The sequence below is a fragment of the Rattus norvegicus genome, chromosome 6, assembly GCF_021556685.1.
Source record: "Rattus norvegicus strain SHRSP/BbbUtx chromosome 6, alternate assembly SHRSP_T2T, whole genome shotgun sequence".
NCBI classification, from domain to species: Eukaryota; Metazoa; Chordata; class Mammalia; order Rodentia; family Muridae; genus Rattus; species Rattus norvegicus.
The window spans coordinates 124,154,098-124,167,396 of NC_141539.1; the positions used below are offsets into that span (position 1 = coordinate 124,154,098).

Sequence of the window (13,299 nt, forward strand, 5' to 3'; positions counted from 1 at the left end):
CTGTGAGTCACTACAGAGTTTGGGGAACTGAACGCAGCCAGTCCTCTGCAAGAACAGCCAGTGTTCTTAACCACTGAGCCATCTCTCCAGCCCCAGTGTTGCATATTAAACATTCATTCTAAATAAATGCAGACTGTTGGAGAGCTGGCGTGAAGTAGCATGATGGCCTAGCATAAGCAAAGACTACAATCATCCTGAGTACTGGAAAACAGTGTGAAATAAATGCATATATGCACACAGAGCACGAAATAGTATATACTGAGCAAGACCGACTGGTGTCAAAAATATCAAGAGCAAGTTAGAGAAAGGACTGAAGGAGCTGAAGGGGTTTGCAACCCCATAAGAACAACAATACCAACCAACCAGAGCTCCAGGGACTAAACCACTACCCAAAGACTACAAATGGACTGATCCATGGCTCCAGCTGCATACGTAGCAGAGGATGGCCTTGTTGGGCACCAATGGAAGAAGAAACCCTTGGTCCTGCCAACGCTCAATACCACAGTGTAGGGAAATGTCAGGACGGGGAGGCGGGAAGGGGGAATGGTTGGGGAGGGGGAACAACACCCTCATAGAAGGGGGATGGAGATAGGATAGGAGGCTAATGGATGGGAAACCGGAAAACGGGATATTTGAAATGTAAATAAAAAATATCCAATAAAAAAAGAATATAAAAAAAGAAAAAAATCAAGAACATATAAGTTTCCAAGTTATCATAGAAATGTAAATTTCAAACCTTCATATTTGTGAATGTTCATAAGTAAAAACAGAATTAAATGTAAGAATATTCCCACTAGGAGTAATTCAAAGAAGATAGAAAACTTGACTTTTCTTCCAAGTCAATGTTGTTGGTAAACTTTATTCAAATTGTATCTGATAGCTTTAATTCTAATTCCATTAGCAAGTGTTATCTATATAACTGTGTGTAACAAGCATATTTTGATTTTTATAAGAGTTATTTACATACATCATATTACTGCCTAAAATGAAAATATTTGATTTGTAAAACTATACAATTTGGATACATAAAATTTTAGTAATAGAGTGACTTATGTAAGTCAAATAGTTAAGATGCCATTCCTTCAGAGGGAGAAAAGGTAGAAACAGGTAAAGAACAAAGCGCCATTTATGGCAAATAGGAGAGATGATAAAAACACAAAACCCAGCCCTGTAAACACAGCAAAGGGAGGGTTACCTGGATCCTCTTCTCAGCAGCAAAGGAAAGTGGAGAAGGATTATCACATATATTTGAATTTAAAACATAACAGTATCTCTCATAATGAAATATTGCTAGTTCTAGCACAGATAAACTATATTTCTTACATTAAAGTCTTGTTTGTAGTTTATTATTGCAGTATAAGAAAAGCCTAAATTATTCCATTAATGGCATATGAAGACATAAGAATTCAGAATGTTCTGTGATAAATTTTAGAGTGTCATTCAAGCAAAGCGTTTAATCTTACCTTGTTCCTAAGAAAGGAATAGAGACCCTTAGCCAGGTACTACTGGGACCGCTTTTAAGGGAGCTATGTACTGAGACCATCATTCAGATCTAATTAGGTCCTCCAGGTACCAACTCAAGCCAAGAGACTTGGTCATTCAGGGCAAGTGTGAGACTTGGCTGCCAAAGAAGGACCATTAGAAAGAAAACTGCCAACTGAGTGTGGCGGTGCTTGTCTATAACGTCAGCACTCTCTGGGAAGCTGAGGCAAGAGGATTGCTCAAGGGTAGCCTAAGCAACACGATTAGTATCAGGGCAGCCAGAGCCACAGAGCAAAACACTGTCTCCAAAGAGCAGCACCTCTCACTCCCATCCCAAAAGGAATAGCTCCCTGAATAGGAGAGCAAGGCTTGGTAGGTGACCGAAACCCCAGCATCTGGGCAGCGGAGGAGAAGGTCCCTCAAATGTCATCCAGCTCTGGCTGGACTTCAGATTCTCAGAACAGCGAAATCAAATGACATGAACACAAGGGTCTGAGTGCAGCTGTTTTGGAACACTTGGTAGGACGAGGGTAGTAATGGCAACAAAATCCCTAACAGAACTGAGAGGATCACAGAAGTCTCCCTCACCCTTTCCTGGCAGATGGTCATCTAGGCACAGGGCACTCGCACTTGTGACAGCAATTACATCTCTACTGAGCTTCCTGTTTTCTAAACCAGGGATTCCTATATAACTGAGTGCTCCAGAGCAGCCTTCCAACTTCGCTTCGCTCTGCTTCCTGCTTCAGTGCCCCTTTAACATGGAGCTGAGTACTAAACACAGTACTGTACATACAGGCCTAAGCTTATGTCTAGGGAAGAGTATGTGGGCCTCTTCAGAGATCAAAGCCACACTCTGGACTCATCTGTGCACATATTATTCTGTTGAAAATGCATAATGAATCTCTCAGATGATTTCTGCTGTCGAACTACTCAAGATGTCTGAACAATCTAGTCTCAAATGCACTTCAAGTCCTTATCACTTCTCTAGAATTCATGATCTTTTTCTACTTCTAAAACTGACGGTCCATGCTGTCTTTCTAGAATCGCTCTGAGGACATGTTCATCTCATTGGCGGTAGCTGCAAGCGGCACTCCGACTAAACTTCTTATCCATGTAATATTGTTAAACATAAAGGTACCATGTTTATCCTATTTTAATATTTTTAAATGAATGAGCATACTAAACTTCATTAAACAGAACATATATCAACTAACCAGATAATCTTTTCAGTCTAAGAAAAGTCATTTGTATAACTAACTCGCAATGTAGGGTTACCACATTTCATTTTCTAATTATTTTTGGCAAGTGCAACCAAATGCTTTATTAAAAAGGTAGTGCCTTGACATACTAAGGATCAAAACAGAATACTAAACATTTTAACAAAACATGTTCCTTAATAAAACACTTACCTTACTACCCCCTGTCTTTGAGCGGAAGAGAAGTAGGGAACACATAGGAAACTGATGGTGAGTCCATAAGACACTGAGCAAGCAGAATAAAATAAAATCTAAAGAACACTAAGAAAACACAGCTTCTAATTTTATAACATTTTGGATATTTTAATTAAGATACTAGAAATCTTATTAAAGGTTAACCACCTTAGATACAAAATATGTGTTATAAAATATTATTGACAAAGAAAGTCATATATCACTGTTAAAATCATTTAGAAAAATAATCACAAAGTATTGACTAACTATAATAGTAATCAACTGTCATAGGAAGTATTTCCATAATGTGTACGATTCCACAAGTAACGAGCATTTTATGGCTAACATTAACTATGAGACAACTATTTAAATAAACTGTCAAAGGAAGTAACTCTTTATCTCCTTCTACTTTATCATTTCTGTGAAAAGAGGACTCTTCTGAGCCACACCGCTGACTTCTGTTTCAGCATTTTCTAAAGAATTTAGCAGGACTGACGTCAACCACAGAAAATGAGAACAAAATGTGAAAAAAAAAACCCATAAATTCAGAAATAACTCTGAGAAGTTAGCTGTAAAAAAAAAAATCCAAACTAGAACTGAGCACAGTAGCTTACACCTATAGCCAGACACAGAAGCAGGAAGTTTGCACATGAGGAAAGCCAGGGGGTACTCTACACAGCGGGTTCCAGGCCTGACTGGGCCACAAAGCCAGACCTTGTCTCAGGAAAAGTAACTAACAGCAATGGTGACAGTGATGACAGCACTAAACACTTCTCCCAAAGAGGAAACATTTCCTCTGTGCACCACTTGGATTGCTTCACCACTAAGGAGGACATCTGCTCTACTGTGAAAATAATGGCTTCTAGAGTAAAGTTAGGTTATATAACAAACTGATCTGATGAATGATGAAATTTCTTTGAAAAATATTAATATAACTTATGAAAAAGATTATGATACTTTTTACTTTTCATTACTTGGAGCTAGAATTTCCGTTAAAAAATACTAATAATAATTATTCAAGCATTCAATTAAAAAAACCCACATTTGTTTGTTTACAGGTTTTCCTATAATTAATAAATATTCAGGTCGTACTCATTATTTTGTGAACGTTTAATTTCAGAATTAGTATTTTAGGTTACTCTTTCTTTCTTGTATGAGACAGAGCTCTCACTCTGTAGCCCTGGCTGGCCTGGAACTTGCTTTGTACAACAGGCTGCCCTGGTATTCATGGAGATCTGCCTCTGCCTCCCTGGACTACAGATGTGCGCCATCATGCCTAGCCTAGTCTATATTTCATTAAGTGAGACTGTGTAGTGGTCTATGTCTTAATTCTTGATATTTAACTTAATTTATTTAATTGTGGATTATTTTATTTAGACCTTGAAATAATCTACAGATAGAGATTATAGCTCTCATTCTGCCAGTGAAGACAGCTTAAGATCAGATGAATATTTCTTCAAGGTCACACAACTGGTAAATGACAGAAATGGGTATTTCAGCCTTTTGACTGGCTCCAAGTATAGGTATTCAGCACTAGACACTGTCTTCTAGCAAGCTGCCTCACCCTGGAATCTTAGCACAAGTATTCAGATCACAGTGTGAACAATTTCCTAAAAGTGCTTTTGCACTTTGCCTCTTCACACACAGCAAATGCACGCAGTCTCACACTGCTGTAGATGACCGCCCACCACTGTTACAGTATTTTATGGACCAACTCAGCACACGAAGCAGTGGGTCCTCAGAGTGCCTGTCTGTCTCCTTATTAGACCCATGTTTCACTTGTTTGTTTTCCTTTTCCATCAAATGCAAACTTCTTATAATAAAGTTTCCCTCAATACAGCCTTCTCCAGAAGTCGCTGTTGTTCCACCCACGGCCACCTCTGTTTCTCATCGTTTCTGGATACAGTTTTTTATTATTTCAGCCTTTCACCTGTACAGTGTATGCCATAGGCTTATTTTGTTCTGTTTGTGATTCTGAGGATATGGCCCAGGCCCTCAAGCATGCTGGCAAGTGCTCTATCACCAGGCCTCACCCCCAAACCCCTAATGTCTCTTCGCTGTTCTACATCCTTCACTTGGATAGCATTAAGCAAACTCTCTTCTCAACGCAGATGTTACTAAAAACTTCTCGGCTGGGCTGGTGAGGAGCCCATGTGCTCGCCTTCCAAGCATGAGGACCTTAAGTTCAATCTTCAGAACCCACGTTTTTAAAAAAAGATGAAGAAGATGAATAGCTTCTAAGAAACAAGATCAAACAGGCAAAGTCTGCTTCCAACCTCCACAGCCACACTCACACAAGCATGTTCTTGTATGCGTGCACAGGAACACACACAGAAGTTTTCTTTTCATAAAATTATTCGGGGCTGGGGATTTAGCTCAGTGGTAGAGCGCTTACCTAGGGAGCGCAAGGCCCTGGGTTCGGTCCCCAGCTCCGAAAAAAAGAACCAAAAAAAAAAAATTATTCTGAATACTGGTTCCATATCAAGAACAGTAGTTTCCACTACAAGGCTACACTTCAACCTGTCTTTTTGGAAAGAATTTTTAAACAACAGCAACCTTTAACGACACATAGACAGGGCTTTTCAAGATGTCACACCTCTCTCTCTTCCCCAGTCTATCACACACACTTATAAAAGTCTGAAAATAAGATTAATCCAACCACAGTACCTTTATATATTGATGTAACATTCCCTAACTCCTTGTAAAGACAGTGTCAACCAAAAATACAAAGGACAATTTCTAACAGTGGCTCACAACTGTATAAAGCAACACTGCTATTAACATCTACAGAAAATCCATTAGATAAAACTCAAAAGTTTTATGTCTTTTTCTCTTTTCTATCTTTTCCTTCATCAGACTTTAAACTTTACTATTACCTTTCATCAACTGAGGGCTCTTTCTGTTGCAAATGAGGCTTGACTCCAAACATTGGGCGGATATTAGTTGATAAGGCTCTGATGGTGTAGCTAATTTCATTCTCTCTTGTAACATCGCTGTCATAGCCTGTCATTAAGATATAAGTGCTATCAAATGATAAGCTGATCAATTACATTCTTATAAATTCATCGTCTTCCAACAATATAAGATAAATTGTTAAGGGCACATTACTAATATGCAACTAGAAAAATTAATGTGAAGAATATTTAATATGTAATGATATCTACTAATTATCACTAACTGTATATTAGTGCAAGATACAGAAAATGAGTTTAATTATCTCATTTTTACTAAAAATACTATATACATAAGTGTACAATACATTACTATGCACCCTCAACTGTTAAGTGTGAATGGTTAAATTATTCATCCAGGCTGTGTTTTCATAATTACTGCCATTACTGGTACATTAAGAAAATCAAAATTGCCTTAAAATATAAAGCTCAACTTCATAAAGGCTTTTAATAGCACTTACTTAAAATATGATTGGCTGTTTTACAGATGATGAATATCTCAGTCATCAATGCATGCCAGTCACAAAAACAATTCTGCTGTAAAACTGGCCCAAACACTAATAACAACTGTTCAAGCATGATTATTATTTTTAACTTCTGTAGTTTGAATCTTGGAGCTACCTTCTCTCTCTCTCTCTCTCTCTCTCTCTCTCTCTGTCTGTGTGTGTTTATGTGTGTGTGTGTGTGTGTGAGTGTGTATGTGTGTGTGAGTGTGTGTGTGAGTGTGTGTGTGTGTATGTGTGTGTGTGAGTGTGTGTAAGTGTCCTTAACTGAAATACCTCCATCTTCTTCAGAATCTGTATCAGACTCTTCACTGTCACAGTTCTTCTTTTCCCGATGTCTCTCCACTTCACTTGTCCATACCATTAAGGACATATCTGCTCCTCCCAGGGTAACCAGCATGCTGTCATCGTAAGTCCAGCGAACATTTGTGACGTGTGTGCTGTGAGCCACATACTTCTTAAACTTTCCAAATTTTCCCTGAAGAAAAAGTGAATTCAAACATTCTTTCTCAAGTCTAGTACTGACACTTTCGTCTTTAAAGTCTGAGTAAATACATAATGCATATAATAAGTACACACATACAATTACATTTTCCTTCAACTCGGTTGTGCTTTCTTAGGTAAGTACTACATTCACACAGTATACAGTCGCTTCCCCCTCTCTTCTCCCCTTCCTCGCTTTTATCCTTTAGTGTTCCATATCTGCTAGACAGGCAGATGGCACTCTATTGTAGAACTACATTCTCTAGAACTCTATGTCTCTTTTAAATACCAAGAGAACTGTACGTTATCTACCCTGGGAAGTTTAGTTGTGTAAGTAAATTTTAGATCAATAACCACAAGTAGGTTTTAAGTGAACATCTTTTCAAAGTTGTTAAATAAAGTTTCTCATATTAACAAAGCATAGTGATCTGGGAGATGGTTCAGCATGTCAAGGTGCAGCTGTCAAGTTGAATGATTTGAGTGTGATCTCTAGAAGCCATACTGGAGGAGAGGACCAACTTCAGCAAGTGAACTCTGACTGCCATGTGCCATAGCATATAGTGCTCACACACATACATGTGTGCACATACCCCCTCCACACACATATGTGCCAGGGCATATAATGCTCACACACATACATGTGTGTATATACTCCCCCACACGCATGTGCCAGGGCATATAGTGCTCACACACATGTGTGTACATAACCCCCCACCCCACACACATGTGCCAGGGCATATAGTGTTCACACACATATATATGTGTGCCCATACTGCCCCTCCTCCCCAATAAATAAGTAAGAGAAAATGTGTGAATTCTCTTGGAGGGGAGACAATCAAGATTAGGGGTCTGATGCGAAGGTTGAGTAGAAAACAGTACAACACCAAGCCCAAGTTTAATTCTCAGAAACACTTTGTGGAAGGAGAGACCCGAGTCTCTCAAGTTGTCCTCTGGCCTCCATATGTATGCAGGCCATAGGCACATATACTTCTCCCCAAAAACAAATGAATAAAAGACCTTTTGTTGTTAACGAGGAGGAATCTGTCCTCAAGGCACAGAGTTTTTCTAAGATTATGTGGGTGTTGCTACAGAGTCTCCCTCCTTCGTCCCTTCCATTAGGGATCAAACAGGCTAGGTACATTCCATACTTAATATAAACTGATCTTTTGAGTGGCTGAGTTCCCAGTAAGAAGTTTAAAACCCAATTGTCACCTCAGTGAGTATCTGAAGATGCTAACGAGGGCACCTGAGGCCATCACGAGCTCCATGGTATCATCTTAGCACCCACTTCAACCTGTCCATGTTCATATTGATGCCAGATTACAGTATGGAACTTAGTTTGTGACAGTTAGAAGTCAATGCACTGGTACTATGTACACAGGTTTTACTTCTGTGGGAAGCAGAAGCCTAATGTACAATAGTGTGAATAAAGGTCAGTAAGTTAAACGATCAAACTGCACAGACTAGGATATATAGCACTGTAAGGAATCGTAGTATCCGGTTTCAGAAAAACAACTAACATTGACTCAGTGTTATTTAATTTTATAGGTATTTAACTGTTTATTATTTAATTTTCTTTTCTGATGTAAACCCTATATCTAAAAAGCTTATATTGACTCTTAAAGTTATATAGTAAAGTTATATTTATCTAATAATTAATTATAAAATTATATTGATAAAAGGAATGCTGAGGAGGGATATTGATTTATTTAATAATGAAAAAACTGTACAATATGACATATAAACCAAGGCACAGTTTAGTAAACTACAACACTTATTTATATATGATGGCAAGAATAGGGAACACAATTCCCAACCCCTGGCCATACAACACTGCATACGATCTGTGCATTGCTAGTACTAAAGCAATGGAATTCATAGTCCCTCCACCATTTCATTACAGAACCACTATATAAGTTAAAGAGAAACACATACTTTAGCTGGGTATCTGAACAGCTTCACGAATCCCAAGTCATCCCCTGTAGCTAGGACCATTTTGTCACTGGTGAGGCAAGAGGCGGTTACATCTGTGACTTCTCCAATTATTGGCCAAATTCCCTCACAACATAAACCAAGAACACTTGTCCATGTCGCCCAACTAATTTTTTCCACCTAAAAATATTTAAAAACAACTGTTGTAAGATTCTAACCTTTAATACGCCAAGTCTAAGTATTTTTCCATCACAGTGAAAGTAAACCTGTAACAGGGAAACTGCTAAGCCCTTAGCTGGCTTTACAGCTCCCCGGCCCCACTGCCTGCAGATTCCAGCACAGTATCATTTAGGGCATGCTTACGACACACATACTGTATGTCCTAGCTGCTGAGCTAAGTCCTAAGTCAAACTGCTGCTTCTCACAGACTACCCCAAAGCCAGGCTTACGGGGATTCTGAGTCCCTATGAATGCATTATAAACACGCTTTTCACTCAGCCTGCAAGAAGTCTGACAGCCCCTTACTAAACCTCTTCCATGTTGTCTGCTGAGCATCTCTTCCTAGGTCATAGCAAACAGACATTAGTGATATTATCAGACACAAGACAGACAATGCTTCTTGTCCTTTCAGGACAGCGATTCAAGTGCAGCTAAGTATTCAAGTTTTTATATTTCTTTTCTTTTCTTTTTTTTTTTGAGACAAACTCTCACTATGTGGCCTAGAACTCACTACATAGACCAGCTTGGCTTTGAACTCATAAGAGATCTAGTTGGTGGAATTAAAGGCCTACACCATGAGGCCCAGATTCCTTCTTTTTAAAAGTATCTCTTTTTCTTTACCATCTATTTCTCTTTCTGGTCCAGTAATATAAACTTGCCCGAATTAGTTTTCAAATACTGTGAGAATGAATGACCACCACACATAGATGAAAGACAGGAAGGGGGCCTCAGTTTTCCAACCACTGTCAATGACACAAACATCATGACAAATATCACCATCTTCCTACCTCCACACTGGGGATGGTTTGTTTTTTCCCTCTGGGAGCTTCGAAGAATAGCTGTTCTTTAGCACCAGTGTTGACCTGTAAAAGCTTTCCTTAAAAGAAAATTTTAAAATTACAGACATATTGAAGACACATGAATACAAATATCATTCCTCTTAACTCTAATACCCAGAAAGAAAACAAAACATAACATGTGATAAACACTTCACAGGATGATCAGAACTTGTAATTCCCTAGGGAGAGCTGGAATGTTCTAGTCCAGCGACAAATTTTCCTGGGCTAGCTTTAATCCCCTAAATTGTGAGTTACTACTCACTCCACATGAGACCTACCTAGTAAGTCCTCTAGGACAGTCAGAGGCTTAGTACCCACCAAGCCAAAGAATAAGGATGTCAGCCAACAGCATCTGAGGCCTAAAGTGTGGATTCCCTCTGCACAACCTGCCTAGCTGACAGACACACCAATGTACTTTTCTCCTGAAATTTTTTTCTCTTCTTTCTTATCACAACCACAGTTTCTCTCCTGTACAAACCTCCCTTCCCTTCCACCTCCCACCTCCCCTCCCCTCCTGCCTCATCCACTTCTGCATTTCTCTTTAAAAATGGCAGGTGTTCCCATGGCTATCAACCAGCCATGGCATATCAAGTTGCAGCAAGACTAGGTACCTGCTCTCCTATTAAAGCTAGACAGTCTAGTAGGTGGAAAGTGGCCCAAAGGCAGGCAGCAGAGTCAGAGACAGCTCCTGCTCCCACTGTTAGGATTCCCATAAGAAGATCATACTACACAACTGTAACACATGTGCAGAGGGCAGGCTCCCTAGTTGGCAGTGAGTCCCTTTAAATCCATACACCTATGGACACTAGATTTTGGACAAAGAAGCCAAAATTATAATATGAAAATAAGAAAGCATCTTCAGTAAGTGGCACTGGCCTAATGATGCACCTTTGAAATGTCTTGATTTACAATTTTCCTTGTTTAATGATTATGAAAACTTCCTGTAACTTACTATCTTGGAACATGGGATTTGGGGTGCCCCGGGTCCATGTTCCCAGGCCATGGTCACTCATCTTTGGCTCCAGAATAAGCTGTGCTTTACTCCCTGCCTGTGAAGTGACAGCTCTATCTCTACATGGGTATTTGTGTTCTGTTTACATCTTTACAGGCAAACTCAGTTTAAGGCCTGTATTTTGAGCCATTCAAGAGACTGAGAGAAGGCAGAAGACTCATAAGTTCAGGGACTGCCTGGACTGCAGGGTGAATTCAAGGACTGAGCGAGACCCTGTCTAAAAGTGAAAGAGAAGAAATAGATAGAGGTAGCTCAGTGGTAAGAGCACTCTCATGGCTGTGCAAAGCCCTAGGCCAGTCTCTGCTCTAGTGGATATATTAACATCACTACATTCTCAATCTCGGTTTAATTAAATAATTTCATTCATGAAAGGCTTATTTTTATGTAGATAGATATATTAGTTGGTGTTCACACTGAAAAGAAACTTAAAACATTTTTTGTTGTGAAAACTGCTTCCTTAAATTATATAAGTATAAATACAGTTTAAGGATATTTGAAAAACCTTAACTTATAATATGAAATTTAAAAAGTTAAAAATATCTATTAAAGTGAAAGCATTTAAAATATTTAACATCTGTCCAAAATTTTCAAACATTGTTATATGCTATGCATTCTGCAAAAAGTACTCATTAAATAATATGCCATAAAATTATGATAACTTTTAGAAAAATATGATATATTAAATAATGCAAGAAGTGATTTTGAAATCTTTACAATTCTATTTCCAAATTTGAAATGTGTGAGGTTTATCTGACAAAAATCAGATGGCTATGGCTAAATTTTTTTCTTGTATAAAATTTAGATTACTTTAAAATTAACAATGTATCATGGCCCATGCTCTGAAAGTCTGAACTTGTACAGGGTCCACCCTGAGCTGAATCCCATCTGCTGCTCTGCAGAGCTGTACTAGAGCACACTAGAGAGGCTCTCAGCAGCGTCTTACCTCTGCTGTCCCAGTCGATGTGGGTGATGTAGCTTGTTGCTCCTTTGCAAACTCCCACTCGCTTGCTACTTGTCACGTTGTATATATCAACGAAGCTGTCATGGGACGCCACAGCGAGGTATTTCCCAGAACCTACGACAGAAACGTCTGTCTACATCTCCTATCTCAGGGAGGAGTTTCTGACTCTGCAACTAGAAGTAACTTGGTATTTTTTGAGGGAAGTCTTAAGTATTTCATAAGCTGTAGTATAATCAGGCCCATATGTTGATATCAAATAATAATATAATTCTTCAAGAACATTAATAACAAAAAATGAAGTACATTTTCTTAGTGTAACACATTAGATTAGTAGACAACAAAATGTAAAGAGTAATGTAGGACCTAATTTTGATACAATCAATCCTTCCCCCCAAAATCCTGCTAAATATAGAGGGAAATAGACCAAAATCAACATTTTGTCTTATCATTCATAATTCCTATACTATAGTGGGCTCTGTAGTAGACAATGAATCAAAGAAATCTATGACAAAAAACTTACATAGTTTCAAAAGCATTCCTATATAAAATAGTTATTTGGCCCCTTTTATTTACAAACATGAAAACTAAAGTCCACCAGACCCAAGTTATTTGGAAAATTAATGGCATACAGACTAAGATTAAACAGACATTGGCGCTTGGCAAGTTCGGGCTTTTATACTGCACCTGCTGCCTTGTCAGAAAGTAAAACTCTTTAGAGGCTGGAGAGATGGTCAGTGCAAAGAGCGTTTGCTACACAAACATGAGGCCTGATGTTTTAAGATCCTCATACCCATGTGTAAAGCTGGGCAGGCTACACCCTGTGACCCCCGCACTGTGGGTAGGATGGGAGGACTGGTGAGCTGGCTGTCTACCCGAGCTTCAGGCTCAGTCTCAAAGGAGTAAGATGGATGATAACTGAGCAGGACGCCTAACCGTCTCTGAGTTCACACACACATACCACACACGGAAATCTCAATCAATCATATTCTCTCTCTCTCTCTCTCTCTCTCTCTCTCTCTCTCTCTCACACACACACACACACAGAGAGAGAGAGAGAGAGAGAGAGAGAGAGAGAGAGAGAGACAGGCAGAGACAAAGAAAGTATGGTCTAAGGTAAAATAAACTAGAAAACAATTACCTATTGATACATTTACTCACTGATGCTAATACTCAAGTACAATTTCAGTGCAGTCTCACCAGGTGAAAACTGGATGTCTGAAATAACATCTTTTCTGTGGTGAAAGGACACAAGATCCTCTAGAGTGTCTGCGTTGGCCATCAAGAAGCTTCCATCATTGAGTCCTACAGCCAAAGCTTTGCCATCAGGGGAAAAGCAGCAGCACCGCCCACCTGAAAGAGAAGAGAAGCATCAGGGAATTTCCATCACGTATACATGTTTAAAGTATGTGCTTTAAGGACCTTTAATTATGAACAGGAACTTGTATGTATTATGGCCTCAAATAAACATGAAAAAGAAGTCAAGATGT

General features: G+C 39.0%; 1 protein-coding gene across 9 annotated transcripts in view; it reads right to left on the minus strand.

The window, feature by feature from the left end:
* The window catches only part of Eml5 (EMAP like 5), a 131,754-nt gene that overhangs the window by 32,141 nt on the left and 86,314 nt on the right, over positions 1 to 13,299 (minus strand). For 7 of the 9 annotated variants that reach the window (XR_015622078.1, XR_015622080.1, XR_015622079.1 and 4 more), the window contains exons 22-27: positions 13,010 to 13,162; positions 11,795 to 11,926; positions 9,789 to 9,877; positions 8,785 to 8,961; positions 6,643 to 6,844; positions 5,789 to 5,915 (exon numbers count right to left, since the gene is read on the minus strand). Coding sequence is in view for 4 of the 9 variants with exons in the window: in XM_087554157.1 (XP_087410283.1) it covers positions 5,789 to 5,915; positions 6,643 to 6,844; positions 8,785 to 8,961; positions 9,789 to 9,877; positions 11,795 to 11,926; positions 13,010 to 13,162 (880 nt within the window). In the remaining 5 variants the exon portion in view is untranslated. 9 annotated transcript variants of the gene reach the window in all.